Genomic DNA, 12,301 nt, shown 5'->3' on the forward strand with positions numbered 1-12,301 from the left:
AAAACTATCTCTATACTTTTCAGCAGATCCAAGCTACAACATCTGGTCCGTTACCTTTGAGTATGAAAATTGTCCAGCTTGATAGGACTTTGGGGAAAGACAGCATTAGGTTGGACTGAGGCCTCATGTACACTAGGCAAGTGGTCCACTGCTAAGCTACAACCTCAGTCTGGGGACTATTAGGCTACTAGTAGGAAAAACTCCTGTTCTTTGGTTGCTAACAACTGTTAACAGTAAGAAGTCACCATACACATTGAAAAACCCTGTACTCTTCTAATCTTTTCTTTCACCTTCATGCTTGAAAATTCTCAATCATTGACCATTTCTAGACTTTTAGACCTGCCCTCCTTTACAACAATTCATAGTATCACCTTATAATGATAAGAACCAAGTATTTCCTATATCAGTTTTATTTAAAACACAAATAAGTATTTCTCTTTCGTTAATGGCAAATGGTTCAAATAATGCTGAACACAAATCATTGACTAATACAGGGCATTAAATATGAACAGACTTTTTTTTTTTAAAGCAAAAGAATAGAGGTTATATACAAAAGAGACCTACAATCTATAGGTCAATTCAAAAAAGGAAATGTGTTTATAAAATGTGTGGTGAAACCAGAACCTTCCACCTTTGCTTTGGAAAAGGGCTATCATACAACATTCAGTCAACTGAAGATGGATTGGTACAAGTGTCTCTACAGAAACTTCAAGTCATTTTTGCATGTGCAGAATCATCCAGATCTTCCCAGACTGAACTGGCAGTCCTGTGGCTTTCTTCCTTTTCCATATTCCCAACAAGGCTACATGAACTTCAACTCTTGATGAGCCGCTTACAACAGCAGTTCCTTAGGAGCCAACATGACAGGTGATCCAGGATTTCCCTATGAGAAACAAACTGGCCACCTACAGAAAAAGTATTACAATGAACAAGTCTTTTCTTTCCTTCTTCCAATTCTGTACAGTGTCTCATTTCAAGACTATTATCCTCATCAGACTCGTTCCTTCACAAGTCTAAACCTTGAGGTGATATGAAGAAGACCAACATTAAGAAAACTCAATCCAGAAATGAAGAAACTGGAGGTATCCAATACCCCCCAGAGCATCTTGCCATCCCTATGACGGTCCAGCCCAGTGTACTGATGTCTGTAGATCAATACTGGCAGCTTGAGGTCATCCCCCGTCCCCCATGGTTAAAGCACATCAAATAAATACTAGGCAAGAGGAGTTTCCTGGGAGTTAGAAATTAAAAAAATTTACCAATTTTCTGTCTCTGTGATAATTCAATGCCAGTAAGAGAAAGGTATTGAAGGGATAGTTTTCATACTAAAAAAAGGAATTTCCCTAGTCATGTCACCATCTCTTATAAAGAATCCAGGGAATCCCAGAAATAGAAAATTAGTTTCAGGGGACCCCTGAGGCACTTTAAAGCCTTTAAAAAATTACAGTAATAATAAATTAGCTATTGCTCTTCAGAGGCTTACGGGGCAGCTAGCACAACAGGACCAGGTCCAGAGTTATGTCCATATCTCAGGTTCTCGAGCTGCCCGGCCCTCTTTAAAGCTTAGACGAATCTCCAAATATCTTTAAAAAGACATACAATTTTACACAGACTGAGTGGGTCTTTTGTTTAGTGGTAGCATGACATTTGGTCCACAATGGTTAGCAGCTGTCTTCATTTTAAATTCTGATAAAATTAAGACAATACATAAATAAATACAGCAGGGGAAGCTAGCCCACACTGACAAACACCTCAAGGACCACTGAGTACTCGTGCACCGTTTCATTTGGAGCTCAGTCTCATGTGGAGAGAAGGGCATTACAGAACTTTCTTCTCAAAGATGCTGAACAATGGCATCAAATGGACAAAACGGTTATTTATCAAGGGATGTAAAAGATCTGACCCAGGGAATCCAGGACACACACAGGTACTTTAGAGGTATACTTTTGATTTGGGCAAAATTTGAGACTTAAAGAAATTATCACCTCAGGTAAATAGATGAAACTAAGTCCAGTTTTTGGTGAGGGTTTTTTTTTTGTTTTTTTGTTTTTTTTTTTTTTTTTTGTTTTTTTTTTAAAGTGTCCTCATTATCCCCTTCAGCTTCAGCTGTCAATCATCTCTGAGAGCTCAAGCAGAAGGTCATCTTCATCTTTCCCAGGATCCAAGTCGATCTCAGCTTCTAATTTGCCCCCTGAAATTTCCCATATTAGTTTCTCAAAATCATCTTCCACAGAAAGTGGAGGCTTTCCCGTTGAGGCAGAGCTCAGCCGGCGCGGTTTTGTTGCCATCTGGGATGAGGAAGGGCCAGATCCTTCTGGGAGCAAGGGTTCTGAAGAAGCTTGGGCTGAAGACAGCACAGAACTGTAAGTGAAAAACAGACTGTTAGATCAGGCTGTGCACTTCTTTCATGGCTAAACGGTCACAGCTTCAGCAGTTCAGGAAAAAGTGTTTCTGAAGACACACACAAGAACAGTGTCACTACTTTAGAATCAAATTTTGAATCTAGCCAGTTATCTAAAGTAGCTTTTCAACAGTGCGGTAAATATCAATAGCAGCACTGAAATGCAGCAACCCTGCAGCCCATACTTCTCTGCCCTCAGTTTGGAGCTAGAGGGGATAATCTGTAAATGTTCAGTGACTTCTCAGCATTTTATTTATTTATTTATTTATTTATTTATTTATTTATTTATTTGCTAGAGAGCAAAACCAGAAATGGAGTTTGGCATGGAGTTTGGTTAAGACGGCATTACCTGTCTTTTGGTTTTTCTGTCTCAGACACGGTGACGGCTTTATCCTCAGAGAGGAGTGGGACAACAGCCTACAAAGGAAGAGTAAGGTCAATCGCTGAGTTAGGCTTCATTCTTCTGGTGTGTCTGTGTGTTGTGTTGTGTGTATGTGTGCAAGAATGTAGAGTTCAGAGGAGGGTGTCAATGAGTCTTCTACCATACTCTGTCTGTCTTCCTTGGAAAGTTGGTCTCTTACTAAACCCCAAGCTGGTGGTCTACCTGTCTTCATCCCTCAGGGTTGAGGTTACAGGCAAGTGTATGGTCACACTGGCTTCTTTATGTAGGTATTAGGGGATTCAAACTCAGGTCCCCGTACTTGTGTAGCAAGGACTTACCCACTGAACCATGTCCCCAGAATTTTTGTTTGTTTGTTGTGGTTCGGTTTTTTTTTTTTGTTTTTGTTTTGTTTTGTTTTTTTTTTTTTGAGATAGGGCCTGACTATGTAGCTTTGGCTATCCCAGACCTCTACCTTCACCTGCCTCCCCACTGCCTGGCCTGGAGTCAGGTTTTTGTTTTGTTTTTTAAACTCCAGAGTTTTCTTTTGTTGCCTTGTTAGAATCATGACTGTAGTTTTTGTTTTGTTTTGACATGGTTGGAGATCTTTGATAACTGAGGACCTTTCAGGTTAGGTGGGCTCTACCACTGAGCTGTATGTTTAAATTTAAATTTACCATTTATCTATCTAATGGTAGCCTCTGATCCAGAGGTTGAGTATGTAAGTAAAGTACCTTGCCACCCCAAAATTAGCTTCAAATTTTCAACTAGAGTAACAGTCTATGAAACCAATATGCTTAGGAAATGACAGGAAATGTGAGTCAAAAACAGAGACAAAGCCAAAGGGCAATTGTCCTGTCACAGAGAAAGCACCACTGCAGTGGCCATCTCTTACCACTGCTGCTTTCTTGGTGGGGCTTTCCTGGAGGACACTGCTGGAGCTGAGTGGCTTCACGGCTGCGATGACAGCAGAGTGCATCTCCACAGCCTTGCGCTTGGGAGCCAATTTGGGAGCTGAGACCAGCTTGACCACAGATGGCTTCACATTTACTTTAGGTTTGGCTACAGGGGACAGAACATATCTGATTAGCAACTAGATAATCTCTTTCACATGCAGAGTAGCTCAGAATAAAATACAATGCCTTTAGTAGTAGGAAAAAAAAAAAAAGTGCCCAAGGATGGTGGTGTGTGACTGAAATCTCAGCACTGGGAGGTAGAAGCAGGAGGATCTCTGTGAGTCTGAGGCCAGCCTGATCTATATAATGGGTTCCTGGACAGCCAAGGCTATGTAGAGACCCTGTCTTAAAAACAAAGCAAAAAGTAATACCCAAAGAGCAAAGAGCAAACAGCATGAATAAAAATGAGGTCACATGGGTCACTGGGACACACTCTCCAATGTTACTATCATATTCTGAGGTATTTTCTTCTACAAAACAAGAAGAAAAAACTGAGTGCAGTTGCACACATTTGTAATTCAAGTACCCAGAAGGCTGAATACAAGACCAGCTGGGGCTATATAGTAAGACCCTATTTCAAAACACCAGAGGAAAGATACACCACAGACATTCTGGATGGGACTTTTATGTTTTTCTTTTTGTATGACAAAGTCGCATGTATCACAGGCTATCCTCCGATCATGCAGCTAAGGAACTTCTGATCCTCCTGTCTTCTTGTTTCATCACTTGAGAAGAGCAAAGATTTGATGACTCAGATTATAAAACTTGGAATGTTTGTGAGAAAGTAAAGAAAATAATGATACTGTTTGCTTCTAGCATCTTTGAATAAAGAGGAAGAGTGAGCTCCACGGTAAAACTACCTAGATGTATATGAACAATCCAGAGTTCAAAGTATGTCCTGAAAGAGAATCTTCTACCAGCCATAGGACTCAAGTGGCCAAAACTCAAACTCAAACCCTCATCACATATTGGCTGACTTACAGCACAGCACATGGTTAAGGATTGAGGTATTCAACCGAAGTTGGTGTCTCCGGTGTGAGACAGCCATTGTTGGACCAACCAGACTGTATCATGTAAGCCAATCCAATAGACCTCCCTCTGTCTACATTCCTTCTACTGGTTCTATTCCTTTAGACAACCCTAATACAACTGGGCTGGGATTACATGCTGTAATGGAACCCAGCCAGGGCTTTGTGCTAGATAAGTAATTTATGAGACCCCATAAGGCAGAAGACAGCACTTTTAAGTTGTGAAGAACTCTGCTTACATTATACATGCAGATAACTATCAGAAATATTACTACCTGTTGGTGTGACCTCAGTATACAGGAGATTCAATTCTACTGCTGTCAGTTACTGAAATCTGGTCACTGCACTACGATGAAGGTATCAAACCACTCACCTTTACTCCTTTTCTCCAAAGTCTGTGCTGCACATTTCACATTCAGTATTGAATCCCCAATTCCAGAGGTTTCTACCTCCCCTTTCTGGGATGACTCGGTGGGGAGCCGTTTTGCCAGGTGCCGAGCGATGCCCGATCCAGCAGTGAGCACTGGCTTCCCCACCACTCGAGTATAGTAGGAAGCTTCATCTCCCCGCACAGATGACAAGGCTGCTTTCTCCTTTTGTGCCGCTCCTCTCCCCTGCTGTCTCTGTGTGTGTTTCTCTTTGACAGTGTCACATCTGTTGACTGGAAGTTTTGTGGGATCACTTATGGTCTCATCTGAAGTCTGTGGACAAGTTCAATCAAAGAATTAAAACGTACAGTCTCATTTATAGTGCTGAGTGAGTTGGGTACAGTATTACATGATTCAGAATAAAGAGGAGGCTCACTATTTGATATTAGACAGAAGATATGCTGTTAAGTATGAAAGATTAGAACTGAAAATGTATGAAATTGAAAAACCCAGATTCTGTAGGCTATAACTACGACTCTAAGTAAACACTAATAACTGCTAGAGAATTAAGATGCCAAGTTATCATTTACAACTGTGAAAAAACCTCAGATGTCCAGAAAGAGCTTATATTTACAAATTATAATATAGTCAGTAAAAACAAATACCTTAAGGAATTACTAAAGCTACAGCAGGTTGCAAAATGACGAATTGTCAGCTTTCACCCAAGCTGAGTGTTAGATTCATTTCTGTTACAACAGATGGCTCAGTGGTTAAGATACCTGCTGCTCTTACAAAGAACCCAGGCTCAGTTCTGGACACTGGCATGCCAGCTCACATACATATAAAGAACAAAGAAAACTAACAGAATTGTAAGAATCTCCCACAGGTATGGTGGTACACAATTTTATATCTCAGAAATCAGGAGGCAGAGTCAGGCAGATCTGTGTTGAGTCAGAAACCAGTCAGGTCTACACAGTGAGTTCTAGGACAGCCAGGGCCACAAAGACACTATCTCAAAAACCAAAAAACCACCCCCCCCCCAAAAAAAACCACAAACCTCCAAACCAAACAAAAAATACAAATTCCACAGAAAATTATAACCACAGTCCTGGGTTGTAATCTAGCACTAAGGAATGAGACTCTTTGAGCCAGGCAGATTGAGCTACATAGTAAGAAATTGTCTCCAAAAATCTCAAAAGCCAATAAAAAACCTAAAACCAAACAACAAAAGCCATGAACCAAAACAATTAAAAACACACTCAATGTACCACTGAAATTACTGACAGAAATTCACTGTAAGCTAAAACTGAAAGCACATATCATTCACCTGACAAGGTCTGCCTAGAACATAAGATAACAAACTTACCTCATTACCCTCCATCTTAGTCACACTGCTCTGAGAAGGAGCGTCACCACTGTTTTCAAGTTCAAGCTTTTTCTCTTCTTTTGCACCTATATTCATATTAAAAACACCATTGCTTTAATAAGGCCACAAGCTCAGGAGAAATGAACTGAAATAAAACCTTTCTTAATGAATACAATTTTACTGGCCAGCTTTTATGTCAATTTAACATTGGCTATGGTCATCTAGGAAGAGGGAACTGCAGCTAAGACTAGCCTGTGGGGCATTTTCTTGATTGGTAATTGATGTAGGAGGGTCCAGTCCACTTTGGGTAGTGCCACCCCTGGGCAAGTGGTCTCTTGGTTATATAAAAGACAGACTGAGCAAGCCATGGAGAGCAGGCCAGTAAGTAGTGTTCCTCCATGGACCACACTTCATGTCCTGCCTTCAGGGTCCTACCTTGACTTCCCTCAAGGATGTACTTATGATCTGGAAGTGTAAATTATATAATATTCCCCAATTCAGGTTGTTTTTGATCAATGTTTTATCAAATCACAGAAAGGAAAGTAAGACAGTAATGGACAAGAAACAAGGAAAATCCCTCATAGTTAAGAGACTGGTCCTATAAAATCTCAAGATCCTAAGAATACACTGTTGAACTACAGACCACCATACTGTCAACAGCTTATTCTACTGAATCCAGTGACTCCAGTTCCTCCAGTTATGAAAAACCCTCAAATAACTACCCAGGCCCCTGTAGGTCCTGCCCAGTGCTGGAACGGTGCTGCAGTTTGGAGGGGCTACAAACCTGCTCTCTTGGTGATTCGGAGCAGCCTCTTTGCCCCTGGGGCAGTCTCAGCCTGAGGTCGGGAGTTGCCACTACTCTCAGAGCTTTGCTGCACCCTCAGGGCCTTCTCCAGCTTAATCTCCTCTAGCGTCTTAATGTGCACCTCCTGCATCGACCTGGCTCTTCCCGCAGGCTCCTCTGGTTGTCCTTTGCTAACAGCAACAGTCGGCAGACTCACTGTCTTTTTCACTTCAGTATCTTCTGTTAACATGAGGCAACTTGTATCCTTTTTGGATTTCTGTCTTTCCATTTCCTGTTGCCGATGTTTCTTCTCAGCCAGGACCTCAGAGAAGGTTTTGATCCGCACTGAAGAAGAACTTTTTGTTCCTGATGGAGAATCATCAGCCCCTGAAGGTTCTTCTGTCTTCAGTTTTGTTTGCAATTCTCCACGTTTCTGACTGGCTCTTTCTAGAAGAATTTCTTCTAAAGTTTTCACGTGGATCTCACCAGCTTTATGAACTCTTTCTGTATCAGGGAAGGACATACATTTACGCTCTCGTCATCTTAATGTTTTGTGATCTCTCCACTGTACAAGTACAACAATCCAAGGGGACATCAGATGTCCCAGGGATAGGATTAATGTCACCCTTAATTGTAGATAATTGCAAGAAAAACTCTTATAAATTATAATAAGAAAAAGTAACAATGAGCTCTCCATTCACTCATAATGTGTGTGTATAAAACTTAGCACAGGGTACTAAGCCAAGCATACTTCTGCCCAAGTGTGGCGTATAGTCCGACACACACCAGTGAGTAAATGAACTACGTGGAATGTGGCAGTGTTAACTGCTTTAAAGCACACTGTGGAAACATCAGCCATGGTCTAGGAACTGGTCAAAGCAAATTTCTCATGAAGTGACATTTAAAATAGGGAAAGAAAAAGGTAAACTAAAATAGGAGACAAGATAAACTAAAAAGGGGCCAGAGATGGCTCAGTGGTTAAGAGCACTGGCTGCTCTTCCAGAGGTCCTGAGTTCAATCCCCAGCAACCACATGGTGGCTCACAACCATCTGTAATGGGATCTGATGCCCTGTTCTGGGGGGTCTGAAGACAGTGACAGTGCACTCACATTAAAATAAATAAATAAATAAACAAATAAATAAAACAAAAATGCCCACAAAACCCAAAGGTCACAAACCTACATACTCAGCCCTCAAAAGAGCACTCACTCTACAGCTGTTTAAAATATGGAACACACTACACAATCATTACTGGAGAGCTAAGAAAATAATGAACTAATGTAGAATAAAAAAGGAGACGACAGATAGACACACCCACACACCAGTAAAAGATTTTAACTAAAATTCAAAAACATACAAAATATATCCCAAGCTCCTAAACATAGCATGTTCTGGAACTCTAGCTCAGGCTGGCCTGGAAGTCCTGATATAACATAGCCTAAGTTAACCTCAAATTTAGAGAAATCCTCCTGCTTTCTTGGATTATAGGCATGAATTGCCATGACCCACTAGTTTTGTTGTTCTTGTTTAAATAAAGAGTTCATTTAAATGGCTAATTTAAAGTAACTCCAACTTGGATTCTCATCCTCTATTCTAGTGAAATTCTGGTAAAAGCACTGATCAGAGTCCAGTAACTGTCTAATCCTCCAAACATATTACTTGCTTTTTGAGAACAGTTAATGCTATTTGGGTCCTTGAAATATTTTAGTAAAGTACTTATGACAAAGCAAGGACGCAGGTTTCAACTGGCTAAGTCTTTTGTGATAGGGGCTGTGCTAGAGTATGGGAGCCTCAAACTCACCGCTCTCTTGGCTCAGCCTTTTTGAGTACTGAGATCGTGAGGAGGGCTACCACATCTGAATTCTCATTAGACTTTTATATGATTGTACAGTTGGATGGAGAGATGGCTCAGTGGTTAAGAATGCTTGTTATTCTTGCAGATGGTCAGATTAAATTCCTAGCACCCAGATGGTGGCTCAAAACCATCAGTAGTTCCAGTTCCAGAGTATCTGACACCCTATTCTGACTTCTACAGAACCAGGCATACATGTGATGCACTTGCACACATAAAGGCAATTCATACATATACAATTAATAAATCTGGGAAAAAAATTAATTGTAATCTTTCCTTCCAGGTTCACAATGACAATCTAATCTCAAAATTATCAAAGAAAGTACATGGTTAATAGTAAATTGGGAGATTTCTCATTCCTACCAAAAATCATTAAAATGATAGACACTAATTAAAAATAGAATTAATCTACACTAACAATGAAAAAAGAATAATGCCATAGTAGAGCAATTTTGAGAATTTCTGAGAGGAATCTATTGCAGTAAAGTGTAAACACTGTAGATGTAACTCTAAAAGACTAGATAAACACTATTCTACTCAACAGCAGAGTTAACAGCCAGGCCTTGGTTAATAAACATCAAAAGCAAAAATGAACTATGAACTATGGGAGAAATCACTAAGGCAGATATTTAAGGACTGGGACAGAGGACACTCCTCACTGAAGACTACTTGCATGCACAGGCCCTGCTTGATTTCCAGCATCTCAAAACCAAATAGAGAAACAAAACTAAAGCAAGCAAACAAAATGGATTCATTAGAAAACTCCACAGCAGCCTACAAAAATTTAAGCTGTAGGGGAAGAAAAAAAAAAACAAAAAACAAAGAACCAGAACAAAAATCTTCTGAAGATAAATGTTAAAAAAAATTCATTTGAAAAGTTAAGTAATGCAAAAAGTCAATCAGCCATTTAAAACAGTGTAAGCAAACTCCAGCCCATAAGCCAAATCTGACTGTAACCTAGTTCTGTGAACTGTTTCCTTGGAACACAGCCACTCACTCATTACACACTCACATATGGTTGCTTTCACACCACAATGGCAGAGCTGAGTAACTGCCACTTATGGACCACAAAGCCTAAAATATTTGTTTTCAAGAGTAGCAGGGATCAAACCAAGGGCACCACCATGCCAGTCAAGTTCTCTGGCAGTGAGCTACTCCAGAGCTACGTGGACTTAAGAAAAACAGAGAAGACAAGTTAGATCAAAGGGCCAACTGAACTCTTGGCTTGCCAAGGAAGATCTGTGTTTGCATTCACCGGAGTGAAGTTATCCCGTGTCAGGGAGATAGACATGGGATAACTACAGTGTTTTGGAGAATAAGGCTGAGCATAACTCCCATCTGTAATCCCGCCAAGCACCTGGGAAACTATGACAGGAGAGTGGTGAACCTGAGGCCAGTCTGGATCTGGACTACAGGACTGAGAACTTGTCTTAGGAAAAGAGTGGTGATAGTGGTTGTTTCCTCACAAGAAAATAAGGAGATATCATCAGACTGTTTTTTTAAGGATGCTAACATAAAATAATACAGAAATCAGTTGAGGTGAGAACGAGAACATACAGGTTAACATTCAAAGCAGGGATATGAAATTTAAAACTGTCTTATACAAAAACTATCACATTGGATCCTGAATGGCATCAAGCAAAGCTAGAAGAACAATGTTACACAGATTATTTATCTAGCCTATCTAGCCAAGTGTGAAGCTCTAGGTTTCAAACTACAGCACCACAAACAACAATAAAAGCAGAGTATTTGAACACATGGATATTCACTTTATACAATACATAACACCCACACACCCACACACACTCATGTAGTTCCCACTATTAAACAGGAATTTGAGAATATAAAAAAAAAAAAAAATCCTTTATTTGTTTTTTGTTTTTTTGACATAGCCCTGCTGCCCTGGAACTCACAGTGTAGGCCAGGTTGGTCTCAAACTCCCAAAGATCTACTTGCCTGTCTCCCAAGTACTGGGAGTAAGGTGCCTATCAAGATGTCCGCACACAAAAACCAACAGGTTTGTATGTTGCCATAACAGATAAAGAGTGTCATGTGTTCTGTTCACATCCTTGTTATCTGATGAGATGCAACTAGTTTTATATTGCTTAGAAAATGACTTCTTTCTTCCCTTCCCAATACTGCTGATTGAACCCAGGGACCATGCACACCCTTGTGAATTGAGCTACATATCTAGCCTATTAGAATCTAACTTCCTATGACAGCTTCCTATGACAGCGATATAATATTGTATTCCCCCTTATTGGATTTCCTCTTAATATTTTAATGAACACATATTTTCCTATCTTTAAATAACAACACACACACACACAACACACACACACATCCATCCATAAATACAAGCTCTAACTTAACTGTACAGGTGAATCAGAAGAAAAAGAAGATAGCAGCAAGGAGTTTGGTCTTCTGTTTAAGGACCTGTTGCCTCCCCCGGACTAATAAGCAGACAGGCCTAATCACTCCTTCAGAGATTGGAAACTTCAACTATCAAAAGTTTCAAAATTTAAAAAGCTAAAATACAAATTTTTATAGGTCAAATATCTTTTCAATGTTTACAAATTAGGCCATACCTCTAATGCAATTAAAGAAAAAACTCTTGACAGGAAGTGGTGGCCTTAGTGCACTCTTAGTTCCAGCAGAAGCCAGCCTAGTATACGAATTGAGTTTCAGGACAGCCAAGGCTACACAGAGAAACCCTGTCTCAAAAAACCAAACCAAACCAACCAACCAACTACCCATCTCCAAGTTCTTAAATGTTTTTTTCCCTCAGAACTCTTCTGACTCCAAAAAGGGAGAAAAACAAGAACCTTTTAGGGCATTGTGTGGTTTAGCAGACAAAGCCTCACCATCCAAGTGTGACCTCCAGAACCCATGTTAGGGGGGAGGAGAGAAGCAAGTTCACACAGCTGTCTCTGACCACTACATGAATGCTGTGCCTGTACACGCACACATGCACACATGCATGCCTACATGTGCAAAAGCTACTGAATTCAGAAAATTATTACTATTGTACAATTTTCTCCATCTTTTTGTTTGTTCTTTGAGACAGGGCTTACTATGTAGCCTTGGTTGGCCTGGAACTTGCTATGTAGACCAGGTTAGCCTTAAGCTCCCAGTCTCAATCTTCTAAGAACTGGTATTAAAGGCGG

General features: G+C 40.3%; 1 protein-coding gene across 7 annotated transcripts in view; it reads right to left on the reverse strand.

Annotated features, from left to right (window-relative positions):
- Positions 1-392: 392 nt before the first annotated feature.
- The window catches only part of Zc3h11a (zinc finger CCCH-type containing 11A), a 41,367-nt gene continuing 29,458 nt past the window's right edge, over positions 393-12,301 (reverse strand). For 6 of the 7 annotated variants that reach the window (XM_028764604.1, XM_028764602.1, XM_028764603.1 and 3 more), the window contains 6 exons: positions 7,283-7,786; positions 6,499-6,584; positions 5,138-5,465; positions 3,676-3,842; positions 2,751-2,818; positions 393-2,361 (listed from right to left, as the gene is read on the reverse strand). In XM_028764604.1, coding sequence (XP_028620437.1) covers positions 2,103-2,361; positions 2,751-2,818; positions 3,676-3,842; positions 5,138-5,465; positions 6,499-6,584; positions 7,283-7,786 — 1,412 coding nt within the window. In that variant the 3' untranslated portion in view covers positions 393-2,102. The remainder of the gene's footprint in view (positions 2,362-2,750; positions 2,819-3,675; positions 3,843-5,137; positions 5,466-6,498; positions 6,585-7,282; positions 7,787-12,301) is intronic. The other variant, XM_028764605.1, reaches the window with a different exon arrangement.

This window comes from Grammomys surdaster, unplaced genomic scaffold (assembly GCF_004785775.1).
Source record: "Grammomys surdaster isolate TR1022 unplaced genomic scaffold, NIH_TR_1.0 145, whole genome shotgun sequence".
Lineage (NCBI taxonomy): Eukaryota > Metazoa > Chordata > Mammalia > Rodentia > Muridae > Grammomys > Grammomys surdaster.